The sequence below is a fragment of the Rutidosis leptorrhynchoides genome, chromosome 9 (genome assembly GCF_046630445.1).
Source record: "Rutidosis leptorrhynchoides isolate AG116_Rl617_1_P2 chromosome 9, CSIRO_AGI_Rlap_v1, whole genome shotgun sequence".
NCBI lineage: Eukaryota > Viridiplantae > Streptophyta > Magnoliopsida > Asterales > Asteraceae > Rutidosis > Rutidosis leptorrhynchoides.
Window position 1 is genome coordinate 86,038,629 of NC_092341.1, and position 27,196 is coordinate 86,065,824.

A 27,196-nucleotide genomic window follows, 5' to 3' on the forward strand; every position below is an offset into this window, starting at 1 on the left:
GCCTTTTCCGAGGTATTCTGGTAATTTGACAAGTCAAGATCGTGTCATTACAATTTCCTTCCTAGAACATTAACAATGTTCATTCCGAAATTTATATCTACGAATTCTGGACCATTACAAGCGGTGCTTAATCGCAAGAAGAAGAAACGAAAGGACAAAGCTCCGAACTAGAAATGGGAGTATAAATCATAGCAAATAGAAGAGAGCATTAAATGTGGATGACAATGATTATAGAAGAAGCAAGGACTTTGAAATATAAGGGAAGATATAAAACCCAACAACAACCCAGAAATCACAAACCGTATATATCAATGCATATAGCAATATAAAGACACGGGAGAACTAAAAACACTATAAAACCAAGAGTATAGTAGAAGTAAATAGATTCTTCCGGAGGCAGATGAAAAAGAAGAGCGACAGATATGAAAGTGAGGAGTATATCAAGAATCAGCAATGGATGAAGCATATTGACAAATACTTTAAAATATGAGTTGAGAAGGTGTGAGTTGTAAGAAAACAAATGAGGTGGATTTATAGTGAAATATCCGACAGAGAAATCAAAATAGATTATCGCATTAATTCGAAGAGGATCATAATTTCCTTAATCGCCGAATAATCAAATCCAATATAGATTACAAAGATTTTCTTTTCGGAGATCAATCGTGATGACGTTAAAAGATACAACGAATCACTATTATCTTATTTCATTCATTTACGATAACTTCACTCACACGCTTCGAGTAATCGAATTATTTTATCCATTCTTCTTGAACATGATAAAACTCTATAATCGTTATAATAACATTCTCATTGTTAGTCATGACGACCTCTATCAAATTTCGGGGACGAAATTTCTTTAACGGGTAGGTACTGTGACGACCCGGAAATTTCCGACCAAATTTAAACTTTAATCTTTATATTATTCCGACACGATAAGCAAAGTTTGTTAAGTTAAATCTCAAGAATTTTAAACTGTGTTCATACATTCATTATAACCTCGACCAAATTCCGACGATTCACGAACCGTTATATATAAATAGATATGTTATGTATATATATATATTATAACTTGAGAATATTAATAAAGTATTAAACGTATAATACTTTACACGAACGTATTTGTTTCAATATGATTTTCCACGAAATTAAAAAAAATATATATTAAATGATTGAATTATCAGAAATATTGAATTATGATTACAAGTCTCTGTTGAGATGTCCACTATGATTTGAGAAAATCTATTCTTCTTAACGATATTCAGAATAATTTGTAAAGCTATTTATAAATAAAAACAAAAAGTGTCATTTACAAAAGTTAGACAAAAGTTAGTGGAGAATTGGTTTCCATAATATTCTATTAATCTATTTTCAAACGTACAAAGACGTTTTCAGTTTAAAAAGAACTTTATTATTAAAACGTATATAACTTTTATAAATATCTAGAATCACTTTTGACAACTCATTACTTAACCAGTATAATAAATATAACGATATTTATATTTTATTTCATTAAATATATATAACGATTTAAATTAATATTATATATATTTATACGCATATTATACATACATAGTTTTTATACTTTTACTATACTTTAACTATACCTTTACTTTACTTTTACTTTTACTTTACTTTAACTTTAATAATTCACTTTAATAATTCATACTTTAATAATTCACTTTAATAATTCACACTTTAATAATTCACTTTAATAATTCACTTTAATAATTCATACTTTAATAATTCACTTTAATAATTCATACTTTAATAATTCATTTTAATAATTCATACTTTAATAATTCACTTTAATAATTCATACTTTAATAATTCACTTTAATAATTCATACTTTAATAATTCACTTTAATAATTCATACTTTAATAATTCACTTTAATAATTCAAAAATCTATTATAAATAGAATTCAATAGGTTTCATTATTTCATAGAAACTTAAAAATATATTTCTCTAAACTCTATCAATCGATTTATGTATATATATATATATATATATATATATATATATATATATTTGCTCTGTATTATTTTAAGATATTATTAGTATACATAAAATATTACGACAGAGTGCTGTCCGAGTGATTTCAAAATAGTTTTTTTGAATGAGTCGAAGCTAAGGAAATTATGGGTTATAGCTATGGAGGTGATGGGTATGGTTCATGGGTATGCTCGTAAGGTCAATCTAGTGTTTATCATCTCCGTTGCGTCTACGTACTTTCCTGCAGTATTGAATCTCAATATTGATACGTTCGTGAATCCGAGGCCAACCTTGCACTTGTTAAATGACGTTATATGTATTTTTACTACGAAATACAGTATTGTGAGTTTCATTTGCTCCCTTTTATATATATTTTTGGGACTGAGAATACATGCGCTGTTTTTATAAATGTTTTACGAAATAGGCACAAGTACTAAAACTAATTCTACGTGGGTTTAAACCAGAAATATACCCTTAGCTTGGTAACATTAAACTACTTGTCTATGTACGGTAGGCGCAAATCCTAAATATAGATCTATTGGGCCTGATAAACCCCATCCTGACTATGGGATGCTTTAGTACTTCGAGGTTATTTTAAACACACCTGATCTGGTGTACTTCAGAGGGTAAAACATGAACGTTAAGGCTTGTTACCGGGTGCCTACAACTTATAGAATACTTTTATACACTTGCAAGTGTACATACATTTATAAACGGAAATCTTGTGGTCTATTAATATATTGAAATGATTGTTATGATAAACCTATGAACTCACCAACCTTTTGGTTGACACTTTAAAGCATGTTTATTCTCAGGTATTAAAGAAATCTTCCGTTGTGCATTAGCTCATTTTAAGGATATTACTTGGAGTCATTCATGGCATATTTTGAAAGACGTTGCATTCGAGTTATTGAGTTCATCAAGATTATTATTAAGCCAATTATAGTTGGATGTATTATGAAATGGTGTGCATGCCGTCAACTTTCGTTGTAAAGAAAGTTTGTCTTTTAAAAACGAATGCAATGTTTGTAAAATGTATCATATAGAGGTCAAATACCTCGCGATGTAATCAACTATTGTGAATCGTTTATAATGTATATGAACGGGTCCTTTCAACCGGGGGTATGGAACCTAAAGATCGAGTTTCTAAAATTCGGTTGATGGTAGTAGGAGTCTGCATGACACTGCGTCAGGTGCCTCTTTATACCTGCTAGTGTAATGTTCAACTCCGATAGTGGTGTGATCACTTTGTGCTTAGGGTGACCGTGAGATGCCCTTGGAAGCAACGGAGATTTCAATAGTGATCTACGGGTGATAGTAATTCGATGGTTGTGAAAGTCGAAGTTTAAGAGCAGTGCAGAAATACTTCCTATGAAGTGAGGGATGAGCGAATCTTGTTGCTCTTAAGTGATAGACAGGTAAGGATGACCGGTGAGCCGGTGATGGACTTAATGGTCGATTAGGTCGAAGGTTATGATGAAGCGTTGATATTGCGGTCAATGCAATTATTGTGTCGGAATGGTCACTCTTCTCCATGAGAGTGAACAATTGTTGATAAAGGTATGTTAAGTAGAAGGTCGGGTGATCTCGACTGAGATGCACGACTGATTAAGCGGAGTGGCATATGCCTAGTCATAGAGGCATATGTGGGACCTTGGTGGAGTTCGCTTTGCGAACAATGAAGTACTGTTGATTGTAGTTATGGTATGAAGGTGCGATGTCGTCGCGTGTACGACATTTCAAGTAAATGTGTATGTCGGCTCTGAGAGTCTGAAGTGAATTCGTGGTCATTCGGAGTATATGACCAATGGTGAGAATGATCATGTGTGTCATGGAATGACAATTCTGCTGGATGTTATCATCCTGGCAGTAAGAATGTGGAGCGGAACCCTAAGTGAGGGAGTTTTTACTGCCACCCGAGGGAGCTCCGGTGGTGATATGTAAAGAGAAGTGTCGTAGTGTATCGTACTAGGCCTCAATAGGGATTTGGAGTTCCTAACGAGGAAGAGTGACGGGTTGTTAATGTCGACTCAAGATCGTGCGTTACGATTGTGAGTTACAATTCCGAAATGTTATGTGTAGAGTTGTGATGATGGGATCGAATGAAGTGTAAGTCTTCTTCTTAAGCAAGATGTTCGTGTAGTACCAAGGTGTGGTACGAGACCAAATGTGAAGCTTGAGATCTTGGAGTGAGAGAATGAAGTTGTCGCTGCGGGTGCTCTCATGATGTAAATCCGGGTTGCTATGAAACTCGGATAGTACTATTGTGCGGGTACAAGTTAGTTATTGTGGCGTTTGTTGTATTCTCCCTATCAGGAAACGTGAACGTGGAAAATTTCCAGTGGATTATTCCACTTTATGGACGGATGTGAGGCAGGGAATGCCGGTTTTGATTGTCTTACATAGGGACACGTGGATGTTGTTTGTTTGCGAGCGTGTGTTCCCTAGCGATGCGACCGTTGGTTGCACTGAAATGTTGAGGCCATCCTTAACGGACGGTCTAGGCAAGAGGATTCACCAGGTGTTGGTGGACATTTTGTGGGTCGCGTGACGAATTACGAATTATTGTGATGATAATTCATTGTTGACGAGATTCTAGTACACGAAGAGTTTTCATGCTAGTACAAGGAAGCCGTATTGTATGGATGTTTCGTAGGGTTTAGGGAGAAACTCTGTGTCGAGTGTTGATGTTTTGTCTAGCTCGTGGTGTATTATTATCTTCCTGGATTAATCCAGAGACTGATGGTCGTGTGCGGATCGATTGATGGGAAAGTTTGTGTTCCCGGTGTGATTATTTGGGGATACAGAATTTTCTTCATTGAAGGAATCACCCAGTTGTGGTGACTATAAGAAGTGCTCTTCGGATAAGTGTGTCGATTGCCCCGTTGGCATCGACTTGTTAAATTGAGAATCACGGGTTTTACGAGGTGGAAAATAAATGTTTGCGCATAAACGGATGTGCGACCGTTGAGTGGTACGTTTATGGACTGTTGAGGTACGGAGTTTAACGCGGCATGAATCCTTCTCGACTTGGATGGATGCAAGACTTGGTTCACGATGTAATGAATTTAGTAGATCGCGTTGATGATATAGTTGTGGGTGTAGCTTGTTGCGAGTTGTAGCCGAGAGAATTTGAAGGAATATATGGTGTTTTCCGTATTTCCTAAGTGAGCATTTTGGACGTTGAGCGTACGAGATACTGCTTGTTGTGCTAATGCACGCTAGTGATTAGTAGCATGTGGTGAGATCTTCAGATTAATGGGAATTGTTATGGACATCGAGTTTGAATGTGTGTCGGAGGACCATAGAGTGTGGTTCCAGTTGGTTAAGTGACGGAGATCACGGGGACGTGATCCAATTTAAGTGGGGGAGAGTTGTAAGATCCTGAATTTTCGCGCATCAGAAAAGGTTCTTGAAAGTGTCAGTAAATGTGTGCATCAGAAAGTGTCACTGAAAGTCTACCTAACACTTATGCATTTTCAGAATTTACATCAGAATCAGGATTAGTCAGAATCAGTCCCTCAACTTCAGAATCAGAAAACTGTTTACCAGAGGAGCCACTCCGCGGGCCATTATAGGCGCGCCGCGGCTAGCATGCTTTCAGATGTTTTGAGTTTTGAAAAGTTCTGACTTCGATTTAGCCTTAGAGCCGCGCCGCGGCCATTATAGGCGCGCAACGCCTCGACTGCTATCAGCACTTTTTGGGACGTTTTAAAAAGGGTTAAATGAGGGGTAAGTTGGTCTTTTCACAATGGAGATGGATTTTTGGCCACAAAACTGGTTCCCTTTCACCCTTATCCTAATTCCATCTTATCCTCTTCATTTCTAACACTCTCATCTTGTTAGAGAGAGGAAACCCTTTTAGAGAGAGAAACCTTTAAAGGTTGGAGAAGAAGGTTGAATCGGTCGAATAGGCAAGTATTAAAGTTGTTCCTCTTACTCCTAGCTACGTTTTGAGGGTAGTGGTAAGTCTCGAATCCGAATTTATTGTTTAAGATTCTTGTTTGAGTTTAGGGTTGTGCTAGTTAGAGTTCTAAACCCCATATCTCATGAAATTGGGGGTTTTGTTGTATTCTTATGTGTAAGTAAACCCGATTATTGTGGGTTTAGGGTTAGATGACAAATTTGGAAGTATTTGTCATTGGTTTGGGTGTTAATCACTAGATTATAAGTGTGTTGGTGATTTAGAAGTTCATAAGAACATGTTTGTTGGTCAAAATGGGTGTTAACTTTGATTTGGTGTCAAACTAAGTTATGGGTCAAGATTTGATGAACCAAGCACATAAATGTTTGATTCAAGTCTTAATTGGTGTTTTGGAAAGTTAATCACTAGGCGTTAGTGATTAAGGATGTTTTTGGGACTTATGTCAAAATGGGTTGACTTTGAATTGGGTCAAAATTTATGATGACACTAGTTTTGGTCAAATGGATGTTGAAACACTTTTGTTAAGTGTTAAAGGACGTTTTTGGATGTAATCAATCGTTGGAAGTGATTTTGGGTTAAAATGGTATTTTAACAATAAGTCAAACGTGGTCAAATGCAATATGGGTCAATATTGCACGTGTTGTAGTTTTGGTGTAAATGATGTTTGAAATGATTACTACCTAAGTAGTAATTTAGTGTTAAGACCTAGTTTGGTCTAATTGGTGTCGAGTATAATTTGGGTCAAATTGTACTTTGTTGAGTGGGTTTGAATTACCACTCGAAGTGGTAATTGGTTTGTGTCCATTAGGTGTTAAATGGGCGAGTTTTGGCGAGCAAGGTGTGATCCTTTGGCTAAGGGATGTTTGTGTCGGGTTCTCTTTTAGAGAATGGCTATTTATATATATATATTGTACCTATGTGTGATATAGGTGGTTACTTGCTCGGATTTGAGGACGGAAATCATGTTGTACGTGACTTGTGAGGGCATTCCAAGGTGAGTGGAATAATTATACGTGTATGTATATAATGTATTTATTTGTGTGGGATGCGATGTGGGATTAAAGTTCGGGCGTGCGATACCACATCGTGTTGGCATGGGATGAGGGTTTAAAGTTCGGGCGTTCGATACCTCATCATCATGTGTGGCATGTGATATGGGTTTAAAGTTCGGGCGTTCGATATCATATCATGTGTGTGCGTGGGCGTGAAGTGTGGGTTTAAAGTTCGGGCATTCGATACCACATTTCACGTGACAGGTGGGTTTAAAGTTCGGGCGTTTGATACCACCCAAGGGACTAGTGATGCATACTAGTGGCGTCTGCGTGGCTAACGGTTCATTCGTGAGAATCGTTCCCTTTTGAATTTTGGTTAACCATGGTTATGTGTTGTAGTGTAGCATATTATATTGTTCGGATTATATGCTATTGTTTGTGCTAGCTTACGTATTGCAGATTTAGCGTTATACTTTTGCGATGATATGCTAATTAAATTGCTAGTGTGTATGCGGTAATTTTGTAAGTGATTGCAAGTAAGTAGATTATATATGTACGTGTATAATTATTGCATTCACTAAGCGTTATGTTTACCTCTCTCGTTGTTCACCTTTTTACAGGCATTGTGAAGCTAGATAGTTGTTAGACTAGATGCGTAGGAGCGCTTGGACTCGATGGGGTAGCTTTTGGATAATTGGACGTTGATTGGGGATTTGGTAGTCCCCGGAATTATGCTCTTATTATCGGGTTGGGTTATTGAGTATTAACCTATGTTTGTATAATTGGAATATTATTACCAATGCTTTTGTAAGGTGTCATTTGAGTACCAAGGGTCATTGTAAGTTGTTAAACATAACGACACGATATTTTGTTTTTGGATAAAACAGAGTTGGAAATATTGTGTATTAATGGGACCTAACTTATATAAAAAAAAAATGTGCTTCGTTTTTGGTAAATGAATTTGGGGTTGTTACACTTGTGTCCTTTTCTCTTCAACTTAGTCTGCGATGTCAGTTGAATATCACGCTTGATGTAGACAACACATGAAATAATTATGTCTTTTTTCGAACGACGACATCGGCATCACCCAAAGGGGAGTTAACCACCTTCGTGATCATATGTCACACACACATTAGGAGAAAACCCAATTCGCGACGATGTTGGCAGTACCATATAAGGTTGGGAAAACCCTCACGGGACATTCCCAAATCGCATTGATGTTGGAAGTACCATCTATGGTTGGATACTCCCACGAAACAAGTATGTCTCTGATGAACATAATTCGTCTAAGTGTTTTAACTGGTTCTTTTCTGCTGGTTTTTTGATCTTCTGCTGGGTCAACATCATCCTTCTGCTAATTACGAATAACCCATTAATCTTCAACTATCTTGTGTCGATAGTAAAGGCAGCACAATAAACCACTAAGACACAACATACAATGATCGATGTTTATAGATTTAGAATTATTTAAGTAAACTTATGCTGGCTGAACATTACAATTAGCGTTAATAATTATGTTTTGTCATAATTAAATCCTTAATTACTTTGAGGACTCAACAATATCCGAAAAAATTATAACATTTTTTAATCTCGCTTTTTTTTTAGAACGACGATTTTATAAACTACGACCTCCCTAGTGAGAAGCTAGGAAGGGGAGGAAAAAACAAATTACATCACATAGGCTTTACAAGCCAATCGTTCCATCTGATTCATCTTTTAATCTCTCTTAATCCAGTGAATATGGATATGGTGAATGAAGTGAAATTGAATGAATATAAATATGAATATAAATACGACCTCACTCAATTTATATCCGATTCATTGCCACCGCTATTTAGAAGGAGTTTATTTATCACCTATCAAGTAACACTTTAAGCTCTCATAACCTTTTCATCAAATTTACGATTAATTAAATCCCCTTCGCATGCCTTCAATCCACACCACACACTTTTCTTATGGGAAGTGATATGTACACAACTCAAAATTGTTATGTACACAACCTTCATGTTTTACAGTATTGTACTGTACAACACTGTAAAATATCATGGTTGTGTACATAACAATTTTAAGTTGTGTATATATCATCACCCTTTTCTTATATGAAAAAAAAAAAAAAAAAAAAAAAAAAAAAAAAAAAAACTCATTTATTCTGCACCAAACTAAACTTGTTCTCATTCTCTTTGCCAACACACACCTACACATTATCTCTGTGTTTAGTTTGAATCTTTTATGGAAGTTGTAAATTTGAGAGATAAACTACAACATGAACAAACATACATGAACAAACAAGAATTAGCAACACTTCAAGAAATAGTCCAAAATACTTCTCCATCACCACCACCACCAACAACTACCACATCTCCACCACCCACAACCGCATCTCCCATCCATGAATTCTCATTCGCCATCTCTCTCCACCCTCAAAAAATCACCCAAAATGGTCATAACTATAACACTTCTAGTAATAGTAATAGTAATAACAACAATTACAAGTATGACAAACACCACAGCACCACCACAACACCATCATCCGAGCCATTGACCGCCATTGACTTATCGCCAGCTGATGATATCTTCTTTCATGGACACCTCCTCCCTCTTCATCTCTCTCATCTCCCCATATCGCCTCGTTCGTCAACGAACTCATTGGACAGTTTTACCCTTCCCATGAAAGATATCCTAAAAGACCAACATAACCCTATTGGCAATACTAGTTTTCATTATCACCAAACGAATACCTTTCAAGATTTCAACTTGCCCAACAAAAATGCTAATCTTACTAGACCAAAGTCGAAATCTTTTTCGATCTTTAGTCGTCCCAAATTGAAAAAGGGATCGTTCCATGACGAAAAAGAACAAGATCAAGATAGAAATGGCAACAATGATAACTCCAAAATGAAACAACTTAAGTTAGAAGTATCTCAACTTATCAAAAGGTACATGAAAATGGTAAGACCATTATTGTCATTTCAAAGGACAAAAAGGTCTAATATTACCGAATTTAACCGACAACAACCACATTCGTATTCGGGTAATTTGTTGAGTTCTAGAAGTAGTCTGCCGGTGAGAAGAGGTGAGGTTTCCGCTCCGGCGTCAATGAGAACATCTCCGGCGAATAGTGGAGTACTTCAGATTTCAGGAACAGTAAGTCCGGCAAAAAGTACAAGTGATAACACTATGGAAGAATTACATGCTGCCATTCAAGCTGCTATTGCTCATTGTAAGAATTCCAGTTCAATGGAAGACACAATTCAAACTTAAAAAACAAAACACATATTCAAAATTTAAGTTGTCCAAGTAAGATCTATATATCTTTTTTACTTCGTGTAAATAATAAGATTATTCTTAAACAATCTTGTATATTTGATCTTATAATCCAAAGGCATTATTACATTTGTTTTGATTGTACACAAAGATATATATGACCTAACACGTGAAATAGTATGAGAGATATATGAAATACTTAAGAGTACTATTACTAATTAATACGGATCGAGTATTATTTTAATTAGATAAAAAAATTAATTTGGCCACTAAAGTTATTGTTAAAGATAGAACCCATACATGTGATATTTTATATATAAAAACATTTATTTAAGTAATGACGTTTTCTATTTATGTAGGTGTTATTATATTCTAGAGAACATTTGTTTTGGCTGAAAATTTATCCTGTAATATTTCATCCTTCTAATTAATTGTTCGGTTTATCCTTTTGAAATGTTTCTAGTACTGAATGATTCATAATCTGAATGATTCGGAGGTTCTTAATGAATTTAATTATGAATGACAATAAGTTATTTGATAATCATTTTGAATAACACAATATGAACGGATTAAATCAACTTATTAACGTTTAACATTAAAGAAAACTTCAATATACCTATTTTATAAGTATTCTTGATACAATTAAAGATGAATATTATATAAAATTTAAGCTCTTAATGGTTAATAAAGTGTTTCAACTTTGAATGATTTAACACTAAATAATGAATCATTCAGCATCAGGGGCGGATCTACTAAGCAATCACCGGTAGCACATGCTACCAGTGAAATAATCCGTGTAGTGGAAAATTTTTGAGGCTTTTAGTCAGTGCCACCATTAAATATATGTTTACGTGGTTTTTATGTGTTTTTTCACCTTCATGGAAGAAAATTTTATTGTAAAAGAAGATGCAGGTGAGAGAAACAAATATGGGAGGATATGGATGTATAGTGGACTCCTCATGTACTACTTTCTTTTCAATTTTTATAACATTATTATTATTATTATTATTATTATTATTATTATTATTATTATTATTATTATTATTATATTCTAAATAAAAAATATTGTAAATTACTACTCGGTATAAATTATTCAAATTATTAATTATAGATAAATAGATAAATAAATATAAATAACTACTCCGTATATTATAAGACTCTAGCGATATTAGACTTCACGTGACTACGGGGTACAATATTTATATTTATAACATTTTAGTTAGCACATGATAGTCAAGTTTAGAAAATTAGTTATTTGGGATTTAATAGATCGGGATTTTGAAATAAGTAATTGACAATTCGTGAATTAATCAGATTACACATTATACATTTAAATATATAATTTAAAAAATTATATATGTAGATATTGAAAAAAAAATACAGACATAAACTTTAACTTTGAACGAATTCAATTACCAAATTCGATTTTGACCCATTAATCGATGTTTACCAATTTAATTAAACGAAATTTAGAAAAATCGAAACAGATGGATCTTAACATTGTTCAATGTAATTTTCTTGTTCAAAACTTTTGGTTACAACGGCTGTATATTGAGAGGTTACATTGTTACATCGCGAGGTACTTGACCTCTATATGATACATTTTACAAACATTACATTCGTTTTTAAAAGACAAACTTTCTTTACATCGAAAGTTGACGGCATGCATACCATTTCATAATATATCCAACTATAGTTGACTTAATAATAATCTTGATGGACTCAATGACTCAAATGCAACGTCTTTCGAAATATGCCATGAATGACTCCAAGTAATATCTCTAAAATGAGCAAATGCACAGCGGAAGATTTCTTTCATACCTGAGAATAAACATGCTTTCAAGTGTCAACCAAAAGGTTGGTGAGTTCATAGGTTTATTATAAAACAATAAAATTCATCATTTTGATAGACCACAAGATTTAAATCCTGCATGGTACAAATGGGCCCGAATCCTATACCCACCTGTAATGTACATGCGATATCTTTTAAATACATTACACCTTTCTCGTGTATGAAATCATCTTTCATAAATCTTAGTAACCGTACACATATCTTGTGCACAAAAATAACATACACATAATCTGTGTATAAAATCATTCTCTCGATACATAACGTTCACTTTTCATTTCTTTCATAGCTTGGCTTGGTAACTAATGGTGTATCCTAGGAGATACACGCATAAAAATATCATTTTTATACAGAAAACTCGATCAAAGAGCACAAGAGATAGCTAAATTTTTTGATCTTCAGAATTTACCGCCCAGCGTCCAGCAGGCCGCCCAGCATCAAGCGTAAGCCCTGCAGGAAACTTCTATGCATAAGCCCTTTAGCTCAGCGCGTGAACGGCACACAGCCACGTCAGCACACGCCACCGACCTTTCGGATATTTCGTGTAACAGAACCACTCAGTAATTGACACGTGTATCCCGAGAATTTCGGACATTCTACTCCTATAAATAGACCCCCTGGGTCACCACATTTCACATCATCATTATGATCTGAACTTCAGTCAAAGAGAAGTACACTTTCTCTCTCACACAGTTCTTTCTCACTCTAAAACAACATTAGCCACTTAGCAGTAGTGCGCTAGACGGATCATTACAGATTGATCCACAGATTGATTGAGGCCACCCCACAGATCTTATATTTGTGTTCCGGGTCTGCAGAGATTATTTCTCGAGGGCAAACAACAATCAACAGTATACGCCACACGTTGAGCAGCTAGTTTTCTGTACTAGTACTTTACAGCCGCTATACGGAAAATCGTACTAACAGATGGCGCCACCCGTCTCAAAGACCACCAAAACCACCAAGAGCACGAAGGCAACTGAAACAACCTCATCGAAAATAACACTTGAACCAATCGATGAAAATATCATTGAAAACATACCATTTGATCAGTTAACTCATGAAGAAACTTCTGTTGAAGAAGAAGATCATTTGAACACTGACACAGCAGATGATCAAGTTCATGAAACCATACCACGATTGAGAAAATCATTGATGGGAGGTTCCAGCACAGGAATATGGAAGGCCAGGCGAGGAACACATAATGTCTCTTTGAAGAAGACTTCTGATGTGAATGCTAGGCATAACAGTAAAGGAAAGTCAATTTCCAAATCACAATTGTCCAAGCTATTCAATCAGTTGAATGCTTTAGTTGATGATACAGACAATCAACACAATGATGAGGGATTTTTGGATGATGATTGGAATTTTGAAGAAGAAGGTGAATAATTCTTTATGAGTGAAGAAATGGCAAGCAAGTTACTGGTTGGAATTTTAACAAAAACAGCTCCATCACGATTTAAACAAAAGTTGGCACAACCAACCATCCGTGCAACAGCTGTGGATAATTTGTTTGCTTTAATTACTGGTGATGAAGCTATCAAACCACCAGCAATGGCAGAATCAACACAGTGTTTTATTCCTCGAATTGCAGATTATCCATTACCAAGAAATTTGGGAATTCCATCAATTGATGTTTATGATGGTACAACAGATCCGGAGGATTTTCTGACTATGTTTGAAGGAGTTATGAGGTTGCAGCATTGGGAAGATGAAACTGCGTGCCATATGTTTCCAATGGTACTGCAAAAAATGGCACGCGAGTGGTTCGCTAGTTTGCCACCAAGGAGTATTACCAGTTTCCTTGATTTGAGGGCAAAATTTGTGATGCAGTATCAGAGTTTGAGAAGCTGCACGTTGTCACATCTTGATGCACATGAGATAACGATGCGTCAGAATGAATCATTGAGTGATTTCATGAAGCGTTATACCATTGAATGTCAGAAAATACTAGACATACCAGAGTCTCAGCTTGTTTCAGGATTTATATTTTGTATCGATCAGCGACGCTTTGGACGATTAATTCATGCTTTACGTTATGATATTCCAAAAACATTGCATCAAGCATTGGGTATTGCTCAGAAGCATTTACGAGCAGGTGAAATGGGATATCCAAGAGTGGATAATTACCAGAGAAACTTCAGGTAGCAAGGCGGAGAGCGGAACATGAATGACAATTATTAGAGACAACGGGGTTATGACAATAATTACCAGCAACAGCAGAGCGGTTGGAGAGGAAATAATCATCCAAATGACAATTATCACCATTGAAAGCCATTAGACAGGCATCCACTTATTATGGCATTAACAAAAACTCCAAAGGAAATCTTGTTCACAAAGCCAATTAAGGAATCATTTCACCCTCCACCGCTGATGGAAGAGCGTCAGGGACCACAGAGTGACAAGTGGTGTGACTTTCATGAGGTAGATGGACATGAAACAGATAATTGCAAGTCATTAATGAGAGAGATCATTGCAAAGATCAAAGCTGGCGAGCTGAATCATCTGTTGCCAGGAAAAAAGTATCGACGAAATGATCCAAACAAACGTTTTGCTTGGCAGGGAAAAATGCGTCATGGAGGACGGCGTGATTGGAACAGAAGAGAGGAACGGAATGATGAAAAGGATCCAACTCCAGAAATGCACATTAAGGTCATATGGAATGAGGAGCAGGAAAATGAAACAGACGGAGAACGCAGAACGGAGAGCTGGATGTATACTCCAATTATATTTCATACCATTCCAAATTGGCGCCTGTCAGAAGAGCATGTGGTCATTTCAGCTGTAATAGCAAACAGAAACATCACTCGCATTTATACTGACACAGGTAGTGAAGCAGATATTTTGTATTTGCATTGTTTTAAGGAACATCCGTTCAGCGTGAAGGATCGGCTACGTTACACGAACTTAAAGATTGCTGGGATCACGGGTGAATCAATAAGAGCAGTTGGTAAAGTGAAACTGGATGTCACACTGGGAACATACCCTTTAGTCCGCACAGAAATTGTGGACTTTACAGTTCTTGATGGCAGATCGCGATTCAGTGCGTTGTTCGGTAGGCGGGCCCTTCGCAAATTCGGAGCAATTACTTCTACACCGCATGCAGAATTGCGGTTCCCAACACCAAACGGTGTAACAGTGATACACTCTGAATATGTTGGACCACCAAGGGAGAGATCAGTTGTTCATGAAGCTCCAGGGAATTTTGTCACGGGGGAATCATCAAGGCAGTTTTTCAGTAGAAATGATGTAAACGGGTACTTCAAACCACCTAAAATGTGGCAACATTGAAAGCAGGACGCAATACGGTACACGAAAGACAGTATAACAGCATGAATCTCGCGGAACAGTTTTTATCACATTTTTAATATTCATCAGTTCAGGCAACAACACAATACACTTTTTGTAATTTTCTAATTGGGACTTGATCACCCCATGCGAAGATATTACACAAAAATGTTGTATGTGTGACAATATTATCAATAAAATTTTAAATTTTTCTTACGCACAACATTACGCGTTCGAATGTAAAGCATGGCATTCATTCCTACCCACATAAGGCAAGGCATTTGTATGCCCCCGATGGTAGAAGCTCTTGTGTCAACATTATAGACACAAGGGATCGGCTAGCGTAAAGTATTTACTTCGCTAGAGGGCACCGAGGCAAAACTAAAGATCTCATAATGTCATGACATACAGAATGGTTTATCACAACGGCATAAATCCATTTATAACTTGTAAACAGAATACATTAAATACAAGTGTATTTTATAAAGCCGCATAAAACCTAAGCGCAACACGCTAGACGGAACATTGCTAGTTCCATAAACATAATTTTCTCTAACACATTTATCAATTGTTATAACATATGGACAGAATACTATCATTATGATTCATTCACATCCTATTTCAGAAGTTATCAAAAGACTTCTCGATATTTCTTCATAACATCATTCAGCTAATGCAGAACGGAGAATGAATAAATTGTTATGCAGCAATCATAGAATTATATTTGTTTTGCTCAAAACAAATCAGATATACAAATTTTAAACTGAAAACACAATAACATTTAAGTAGCAGTATACTTTAGACTCATAAAGGCGAATGCTGTGATGGGTATCACGAACAGCGGACGACGGATTGCAGTTCAATGCATAATCAAAAATCAGTTTAAGGCAAACATCATTTCATATGACATGCTATATGAAATTCAAATGCACATAACAGCACAATAATAAACAAACAAAATATGCTGACATTAAGCATATTGACAGTATATACAGACAAATTATTGACATCAAGCTATTACATATTGTTATTACAGAGAAAATATGTTCTTAAATGGGCACATCCAAAATCTCCTTCACTGACACTTCCTCTTTAGCACAAACCTCATTTATGGAATCAATTTTCAAGGATGTTACTTCAGTAATGGCCAACTGCAGCTTGGCATCAGTATCTGATTTCATGTGTTTTGAAATAGCATCTGGTAAAGGGTCAGGTTTCACAGGCAGGGCATTCATAATTTCCTCCATTGCATCTGCAAGATCACACTCTGTAGATGCCACTAAATACCTGTTGAAAGTTTCACCCACAAGTTTAGAACCCAACACCTTATGCACAAGACTAAGGATACCCTTTTTTAAATCAGTAAGGTCTTTCTTAACATCAGCGGCAGCAGCAATCTTCTTCTCCAACAATTGATTCTTCTCATCAAGCAACTTCTTCAACTCTTCATTTTCCTTCACCAGCTTATCCTTCTCTTCCATGCATTTTTCTTTTTCTACTCTCTTTCTGTAACACATTTTGTTTCCACCACCTGCAACAATTCCTCTTTCTTCTTAATAGCATCCTCTATAGTCTTCAGCTTTGAAATGGCATCTTTCAAGTCAACTTCAAGCCCCTTTATCTTGTTGACATTATGCATAGCATTGCAACAATAGTATCTTGAGCTTTTTGCATTTTAAGCCCATGAATCACATGTTGATTCAGAAGTACTAATGCTGCAGCAGTGGATTGATAGCTTTATTTATGTGTCATGGCAGATAGGGAGGAAGATAATTCAGTAATGGTTCTTGCCTACAATGAATTCAGTAATGCTGATGAGAAAACAATTATTAGTAAAACAGTGTTCTTAGATTATAAATTTTATAAAAACTACCTTCAAAAAATCATCAAAATCATCAGATTTGTTGCTAGGATCATCATGAAAGGCTTGAAGTCCGTTTAATGGTATGGATGGTGGTTGAGTGGAAGCAGAGGATTGTGTGGTATCAGTCCCTTTTGATGTATGCAGAGTTCTGAATGGAGGAGTTTCAAACGAATCAACATCATCAGTTTCCTCATTATCATCATCAGTGTCATCTTCAACATCAACAGTTTTATTGCTTTCAGGATCCTTCCAAGCAGAAGCATCAACTACATCATCTGGAAGAACCAATCCTATATAATGAAAAAGCAAATGAATATATAATAGAACTTCAACATCAAATTATTAATCTACTTATGCAGACACAGTGAAGATATATACTTCTCTTCTTTGGTTTTTCAGCAGTTTCACCTATTAGACGTTTCCCCTCACGCTTTGAACTTTTACCAGCCTTCTTAGCACTGGACGAATCAGGGGTGACATCAACAATTTCAACATCAGGAGATGGTTGAACAGTGCCACCATCTCCACCCTCAGCAGATCGCTCTGGGCTTTTCAGTTGCTGTTCAAAAGTAGCATCTTGGGCTTTCTCCGCCTCAATTTCAGCAGGGGTTTTGGGTCATTCAGACACAATCAAAGGATCAAGATTGGTCTTCTTGAAGGTTCTGTAAACCTGCATTACTTCTCCTGCAATCAGATAATATACAAACAAACAGAAACACATATAAGAACATACACAACTCAGAACATCATAACAAATAATAGAATATATCAATAAAGGTGCCTACCACAGCCTTCCCAGCGCAGCACCGGTGTATATCCAGAACGCCAGTTGTTACTCATTTTACAGAGAACCAATATGGCTTCATAATCATCATATGACCTTTGTGGAAATTTGAATGTCTTCAAAGTACTAAGAATAAACCTTTCATCCTCAGATAATGTGGTGGATTTGCTAACTCCTATGGTAGTTTTTCTCCAATCACGAACACATGCCCAGGCATCTTGAACAACCCTTTCATTAAAAAAGAAATAGGGATCTTTCCAGTTCTTTAAAGAACTTTCTTTCACCCCAATAAACGCCTTGTTCGGCTTACAATCAAATGTACACCAGCATTTGCTAACTAATCTAGTTCTAAATAATTCATGGAAAATATTTACATTGGGATTTTCTCCTACAGAATTATAGTACATTTCAAAAAGAATAATTTTTTATAAACCTAATGGATGAACTTGACTAACACCTATCCCATAGTGGGCAAGAATTTGTTGAAGAAAGGAAGAAAGAGGAATACGGAGGTTTCCTACAGTTAGTTGCAATTTATAAAGGGTAATCATCTTTTTTGGCGGTTTATTGGCCCTATCGCTAGGCGAAGGCACAATAGGATTCAACAATCCAAGATATCTGTGTTTCTTACATAACTGCTCAATATCGGCTTCCGTGATACTGGAAGGGATGGTGCTAACGTCACGATTGTCTCTTTGAGAAGTCGTGCTGCTGGATTCGACCATGGTAGTACGAAAAATGAAAATTCAAACAGAAGAAAAGATGAACAATCACTGACCTTATACTTGACGGATTGCTAAATTGAATAAATTGCAAGATATCTTCACAGCAAATAAACAGTTTTCGGAAAAGGAAAAAGATAAAGGGTCGGACTATTTATAGTCAAGCAAATGAATAATAAAGGGATGAGATTGAGACACGTGTATGGGACAGATCAATAGAGCAAACAATTTAAACTTTGAAAATATATCAAAAAGATTTTGGGGGCAAATTCATAATTAGATATGCAACATCAGAGCAGATATCAGACGGCTGCAGCAGTTTTGTGTCTTCGAGGAAAAAGACATTTCTTATTTTTTAGTTTAATGACTTTATTTTTTACAAAAATAAAGACATCAAACTGGGGGGACTTAATGGTGTATCCTAGGAGATACACGCATAAAAACATCATTTTTATACAGAAAACTCGATCAAAGAGCACAAGAGATAGCTAAATTTTTTTATCTTCAGAATTTACCGCCCAGCGTCTAACAGGTCACCCAGCGTCAAGCGTAAGCCCTGCAGGTAGCTTCTATGCATAAGACCTTTAGCTCAGCGTGTGAACGGCACGCAGCCACGTCAGCACACGCCACCGACCTTTCGGATATTTCGTGTAACAGAACCACTCAGTAAATGACACGTGTTTCCCGAGAATTTCAGACATTCTACGCCTATAAATAGACCTCTTGGGTCACACATTTCACATCATCATTCTGATCTGAACTTCAGTCAAAGAGAAGTACACTTTCTCTCTCACACAGTTCTTTCTCACTCTAAAACAACATTAGCCGCTTAGCAGCAGTGCGCTAGACGGATCATTACAGATTGATCCACAGATTGATTGAGGCCACCCCACAGATCTTATATCTGTGTTCTGGGTCTGCAGAGATTATTTCTCGAGGGCAAACAACAATCAACAGTATACGCCACACGCTGAGCAGCTAGTTTTCTGTACTAGTACCTTACAGCCGCTATACGGAAAATCGTACTAACAGTAACCGACCTTAACATATAATGCGCATAATAATATCCCCAAAACAAAACATCTCGTCTGTATAATAATAATCACATAAATTTCGAAGTACTAAACATCACGCCCACTAGCCCTTCCGTCTATTAAACATTCTGGGTGGGGGTGTTAAACCTGGTAGCTACCTTTAGGATTCGCGTCAATTAGGCGTGCACTAATTCTCAAAATTAGTGATGTTCCCTAATTCTTAGGTTACCAAGCAATAATAATCAGGGGGAAAATATTCATATCAATTGTGGCAATTATCACGTCCACATAATTCAATGGTGGCAATTATCACGTCCACATAATTCATTCGAGGAATGTTTTGCTTGTGTCTATCTCGTCAAACATTTATAAAAGAATTTCATGTATTCGCAGTTCAAAATGTATTTTAAAAGCATTTAATAAAGCAGTTGTAAAAGTAGCGCATGTATTCTCAGTCCCAAAAATGTAAAGAGTAAAAGGGAATCAAATGAACTCACCATACTGTATTTTGTAGTAAAAATACATATGACGACATTGAACAAGTATAAGGTTGGCCTTGGATTCACGAACCTATATCAAGTATATATATTAACACATATAATGAATGTATAATGGTATTCAACTCGGTTTATATTTATTAATCATATAATATATTACTTATTTAAAATAGTCATGTATTTATTATTTCAAATGCTACATATAACTATATATATATATATATATATATATATATATATATATATATATATATATATATATATATATATATATATATATATATATATATATATATATATATATATATATATATATATATATTTATATATATGTTGTTTTTGTATTAAAATAGTAAATTAGATATACTTATGATATATGTAATAACTATATTTTCTTATATAAATATCTTTTATTTGTTAAAATAATAATTATGATAATACTAAAATAATGATAATAATACTAATATTGATATTGATAATAATAATTTTTATAGTAATAATAATAATAATAGTGATAAAAATAATAATAATGTCTCTAAAAATAATACAATTGTTAATAATAATAATAATAATAATAATAATAATAGTAATCCTAATAGTACTCAAAATGATAATTTTACTAAAAGTGCTACTTTTAATAATAATAATAATAATAATAATAATAATAATAATAATAATAATAATAATAATAATAATAATAATAATAATAATAATAATAATAATAATAATAATAATAATAATAATAGATATAAAATACTACCTTAAAAGCTTTCCCAAAAATATTGCCACGGACGGGACTTGAACCCGCGACCTCTCATTCACCCATCAAACACACTTAACCCTTTCTCCCATTCTGTTTTTCTGAAATAATTCCAGACACTAGTATATAATACCCGTTATAATACAGTTCCCTTATTCTTCATCATTTTACTCGGCCCAACAGCACAATACACGGCTCTAAGTAAATTCGGCCCAACTATATCTAACTCTTCGACCCACTTATTATTACTATAAAGTTATGGCCCACTGGTAACCGAATGCATCTAGCAGGAAACAAGATTTAGTGCATATGGGATATCAATCATTGTGTTGGTTTCAAATAGGTACACGTCATATTTCATTAACAATCAATAATATAGATAGATGGCCTGGTTCACGATTTAAAAAAAAAATGATAGCAGCGGCCACATCTCAACACCTAACCATATATGTCTTTTCCTTTCTTTCTTTTATATAAATGTCGGCCACTAATTCTTCCCTTTAGTTCGACATAACTGTAATACTGTAAACATTGGATCCCCTTATATATATAATATCTCAACCCCATTCATGTAACCCTCATCATTATTCTAGGCTCATTCTTGTTGGAGACAGAAACAATAGCAGTTTGCAGCCATCGTTTCATATGTGGAAGTGGTGATAATTTTGACAGTTAAAGTATGAACTAGTTGGAATGAAGAAGAACGTAGCAGCATCAACAAAGGTAAGTTGTAGGCTTTTGTGTTATGCAGTACGTAAATATATATATATATATATATATATATATATATATATATATATATATATATATATATATATATATATATATATATATAGTTTAATGGTTGTTCGGGTTGTTCTATCGATTGAAAAAAAATATTGTTATGGCAGTAGCGGTTTGATGAAGGTGATTATTTGGTGTTTGTTGTGACCAGGAGACAGAAAAAAAATAGAGGTGGTGGCTGGTTCGATCAGGAAGAGAAAACAGTAGGTTGCAGCAGGATCGAGTTGCAGGTACGTGATCATTGGTGATGATGATGGTCGTCGTTGAAGAACGATATCAATGGGTTTGAGTTTGGAGTTCTTGATGGAAATTGAAAACATGACTCTCGATAGTTTGTAAGTGTTGATGTATGGTTTGGATCGAATAAAAAAAAATTGAAACGGATAGAAGAAGTTAAGAAAGTGGTGATGTGTGTTGTTTGTGGTGTTTCATAACGATGATCAAAACAGAAAACATTGTAGGTAACTTCAATGGTTTGTCAATGGTAATGATTCAAATGGGTTTGTGGTTGTAAGGTATTCTTGGACAGATGATAGATGACAGGGAGTAGTAGCGGCTCAAGGTGCTCGATGATCGATTATGGAGGTGACTAAAGGTGGGTTGTGAGTTTCACCAAGAAAAAAATATATGGTTGTTTGTGATTGAATTCAATCAAGTAACGACTGTAATAGCTTTAATTGATAATAAGAATAGATATTTTGGATGACTGAATGAATAACGTTGAGTAATTCAATTGGTTTATAGCGGATAATGGATTGAAGGAAATATTCGTTTAGACAAAAATAAAGTTTTTGGAAAAGGACTTCTAACAAATTGGTACTCCTTGTTTGCCATTAATTTCTAACGATTTCACAGAAAACAAAAACAGAATCGTCCTTTATTAGATTTATATATATATATATATATATATATATATATATATATATATATATATATATATATATATATATATAAAATTAATACTAATAATTTATATTTATATTAATAATAATAATAAATAATAAAAATGATAATAATAATAATAATAATAATAATAATAATAATAATAATAATGATAATAATAATTCGTATTATTTTTATAATGATAAAAATGATAATTTATAATTTATAATAATAATGATTCTTAATGATAATAGTAATGATAATATCTAATAACAATACTAATATGAACCATAATAAATAAAATTATAATTTTACTACTAGTTATAATAATAATAATATTAACAATAATTTTAGTGAAATTTATATTAATAATATTATTAATGATAATTACAATAATAATACTAATTATATTAATATTAATAATATTATTAGTAATAATAAATTATTTATATCAAATGTCATATCTATATATTATATATTAAAATAATAACATTCATAATACTGATATTATTATTAATATTAATATTTATTTTAATGATAATAATAGAAGTATTAATAGCAACATTAACATAATAACTATATTTTATAATTACGGATATTAATATTACATTTTATTAATTATATAATATTTAATAATTATATAATTTATATTATATATACTTAATATTTATACATTTTATATATAGTAATTGTAAAGACCCTGGATTTTCCAACGTTTAATTATTAATAATTTATTATTAATGCTTGCGTTTTAATAAACGTGTTCTTATACGTGTTACTTGTTACCGTATTTAACTTTTCATAGCCCGACTTGTCTTTGTGACACACGTACTTTTCACGAATAATATTTTCGAATATTATTTGCGTTCATGATTAATTATTATTAATCATTTTTAATTAACGAATGTTAGTAGTTAATTACTTGGGCTTTGTTTATTTATTTGTTACATACTTACATACTTGGGCTTTATAAATGTACATGGACTTGGAAGCTCACCCTACTTCTCTTAATGGATTAATTAGGAGCCCATTTTGTTACTAGTAACTCATTAAGACAAAACTAGTTTTGTTAGTGTTATGTAAGGACTAGTTACATACATATTTACACCATATTCCCATACCAATTTGCTTTAATACCATTTCAAGCTAACACCTTCTCCCCATACAAGAAAGCAAGCACTTGACTTTCCCTCTTTTGCCCTCTAAACCGTCGGCCAACACTAGGGGTGAGGGAGTTCATTTTCAAATTTTTTTTGTATACTTATTTACTAGTATTCTTCATTTCTCACACACAATTCATTTCGCACTTTCATTTCTCTCTCATTTTCTCTCAAACTTTTAAGTAACAAAGCTTGGTTTTCTTTCTTTTTCTTGTCCAAAAACTGCCACCATCAATCATCATTTACTTGTCTTTGTTTGTTGTTTAATTACTTGTAGTTGTTTGTTGTTGTTAAGAATCAAACTTTCTAATTTTATTCTTAATATTATCTTGTTATTTCAAGAACAAACAAGAACCAAGTGAGGATCAAGTTTATAGTTTGATTCCTCCATAATACTTGTTAAAAAGAAAAGTTCATGAGCCTTATTCATACTTGTGTTCATGTTTGTAAACTTAAGGTTTACTTTCTTAAAAGATCAAAGCCTTGGCTTGAATCTTTCTAAGTATGAACAACCATGAACTTATTACTTGTAAATTTAGTTTATCTCTTCATTTTATGTACTTTAAAGTTGTGATGTTGTTAATTTGGTCAAGTATTACTAGTTAATCTTGATCTCATATTTCTTGAAACTAAAAGTTAACTTTGTAAGTTCAAGAACATGGAAGTATAACTTTCTAGTTATAACTTCATATACTTATGTTGGATCTAAGTTTATATAACTTATGGTCTTCTAATTTCGTTGTAAATAAGAGCTTACAAGCTTACATACATTTTTCAAGTTGAAAATCTAAGTTTCATAACTTATGGTTTCATTAAAGTGAAGATCCAAGTTCTATAACTTAGGATCTAACTTAAGAACACTAGATATAGACTTTCTAGTCTAGGATCTTTAAGATCTAGCTAAGATCTAAGTTCTACAACTTAAGATCTTGATTATTTAGTTTACTTTCAAGTTTGTAGCTTAATATTACTTTATAACTCATGTATGTGTCGGATCTAAGATCTTGATGTAACTTTGATTCATCAAACTACTTACAACACTTAAATGAGTTGTTCTACTTATCTTAGACTTACACTAGTGTTATGATGGTCAAAATTTGGTTAAGATGATGCAAACCCATCAACGAGTTGTACACTTGAAGCTATACGCATCAAGGATGAGAACCGTGATGAGCATCAAGCACCAAGAACCCACCAGAACACCTTTACTTACCATTTTTGGAACTGATCAGAATACCTGGGCTACTGTAAAGTTTATTTTCAGTTATTTCGGTTCGAGTAGATTATTTTATGTTTAGATCTCGTCTTAATCCGAGTTACGGTTTAGGATCTATGGCCTCCCGAAAGTCACTACACCCTATTAACGTTGTGCTGAAATTTCTTACCTACTTGCACTTAAACCGTCACCACGGTCAAACAAAGACGAATTTGGTTCTATAAATTGGTCAGTATCAAGGGGACTCATATATGGAGCCATGGCCACTAGTCTCACCTCATTTTAGTTTGTATAGAGGTCATGGCGACTGAACGAATTCAGCCCTTGTTTCAAACCCTAGTCTTGACTTAAAACTTACTTTACACTTTTTGTTTAATGATGAATGATGATGGTACTTAAGACCTAAATTTCATAAATTTAAACCTTTAGGAATGCTTTACTGACTTAGTAACTTTTGACTTAGGTTGAGGACCTTTCGGACCAACCACTCGCTTACTATTCCCGCGTATCGACTTTTACTACTTTCCACTGTGAGTTATAGCATCCCTTTTTACTTTAACTATTTTGGGAACTGAGAATACATGCACATTTTATGTTTTACATACTAGGCATGAGTACTTAAACTTTATATATGTGTGGGTTATACAACGGCATAAACTTTCCCCTTAGCTCGGTAACGTTTAGTCATTGGTCTTTGAACCGGTGAACGCGAATCTTAGATATGGATCCATAGGGTTTGACATCCCCACTCGGGTTAGTAGCGCTAGCATTTAATGGGTGTTTAATACTTCGTAAACTCACGCACTCGCCAAGTGTACTTTTAGGGGGTGTTATTTACGTTAAGTTAGTTACCAAGTGCCCACGGTTATACATATACTTTTCATACTGTTTTGAAACGCTGTTGAAGCACTGAAATCTCGTGGCCTACCTTACATTACTGTTATACTTAAACTATAGCTCACCAACCTTTGTGTTGACGTTTTTAAGCATGTTTTTCTTAGGTGTTTAAGGTTTGCTTGCTTCCTCTGTACTAGTCATGCTTTGTAGACACCCACTGCGCTTATTAGAGATGTCACCGCATAAAACGTTTAATTTGCATTCAAACAATGTTACTTTTGAAACAATGTATTTGTAACGACCTATGGGTCATGTACTATTATTTTTGCTTGCTATTCATAGAAGCATACTTTCGGATGTTAAACATTTGACGTAGGTTAAAACGTCACCTTTATCATGAATGCAAACTTGTTTTGAAACAGCATATAGTATTTGACCTTGTAATGATCCTGTTGTTGATGATTCATACACGATGGTTTTGTACGGGGCATCACATTTGGTATCAGAGCCAGGTTGTAGGGAATTAGGTTGTATTAGTGAGTCTGGACTGACCCGAGTAGGATTCACTAATAGGACTAATCTACAACTTGCTAGTTTACTTGTTTCTGCAGAACTTGCTGCATGCTGCTACTTACTTTTACTACTATATGCCGTATGCTACTACTTGCTTTCACTACTGCATGCTATTATCTTCTTTCGATTACATGATACTTGTCGTTATTGCCATGCTACTTAATGCTATAGATGATCTAGACTGTCATAGTTACTTTGCCTAATACGTACTTGCTTTATGACTTACTGACATGGAAAAAGTTATTTTTCCTTGTTCAGATGTCGGATATTCCACCTGTTATCATTTTGGATAGCAACTCGGACTCATCCGCCACCTCACCTGCCATTGTTACCGATTCTCAGATCCCGTCGTCGACACCCTCCAGTGACTCTGGTGCTTCGTCCTCTGGAGCCAGTAGCCATGCACCCGACCCAGTGATCACCTCAGACGGAGCCGAGGACCTACAGAAGATTCCAGCTCCACTTATCCCAGGACCCTCAGAGCCACAGCACCATTCCGGTGGTGCTGTGATTCCCGCAGAACTTGGGGAAGGTCCGTTCTGTAATAAGCATAACCATTGGTGCTGACGCCTTCCTGATGGACGTCTCGTGCCGATCCCGCCTTTCAGATACCGACTGATGATAGCCGGCCGAGCAGAGCCGCCCGTGCAGCCACCCCCAAATGATTCTGACGACTCATCATTCGACGACTCATCCTATGATGACTCCAGTGACGAGGATTCCGATTAGGATCCCGAGGAAGCACCCGTGCAGCCACCCTCTACCCCGCCAAGG

The 27,196-nt window shown here is 34.8% G+C and overlaps 1 protein-coding gene across 2 annotated transcripts in view; it reads left to right on the forward strand.

Moving 5' to 3' along the window:
* The first annotated feature begins 9,115 nt into the window (after nucleotides 1–9,115).
* LOC139867484 (BRI1 kinase inhibitor 1-like) overlaps nucleotides 9,116–27,196 on the forward strand; it is a 227,044-nt gene continuing 208,963 nt past the window's right edge. The window contains exon 1 of one of the 2 annotated variants that reach the window (XM_071855850.1): nucleotides 9,116–10,129. In XM_071855850.1, coding sequence (XP_071711951.1) covers nucleotides 9,139–10,129 — 991 coding nt within the window. In that variant the 5' untranslated portion in view covers nucleotides 9,116–9,138. Of the gene's footprint in view, nucleotides 10,289–27,196 lie in introns of those variants that run through there. The other variant, XM_071855848.1, reaches the window with a different exon arrangement.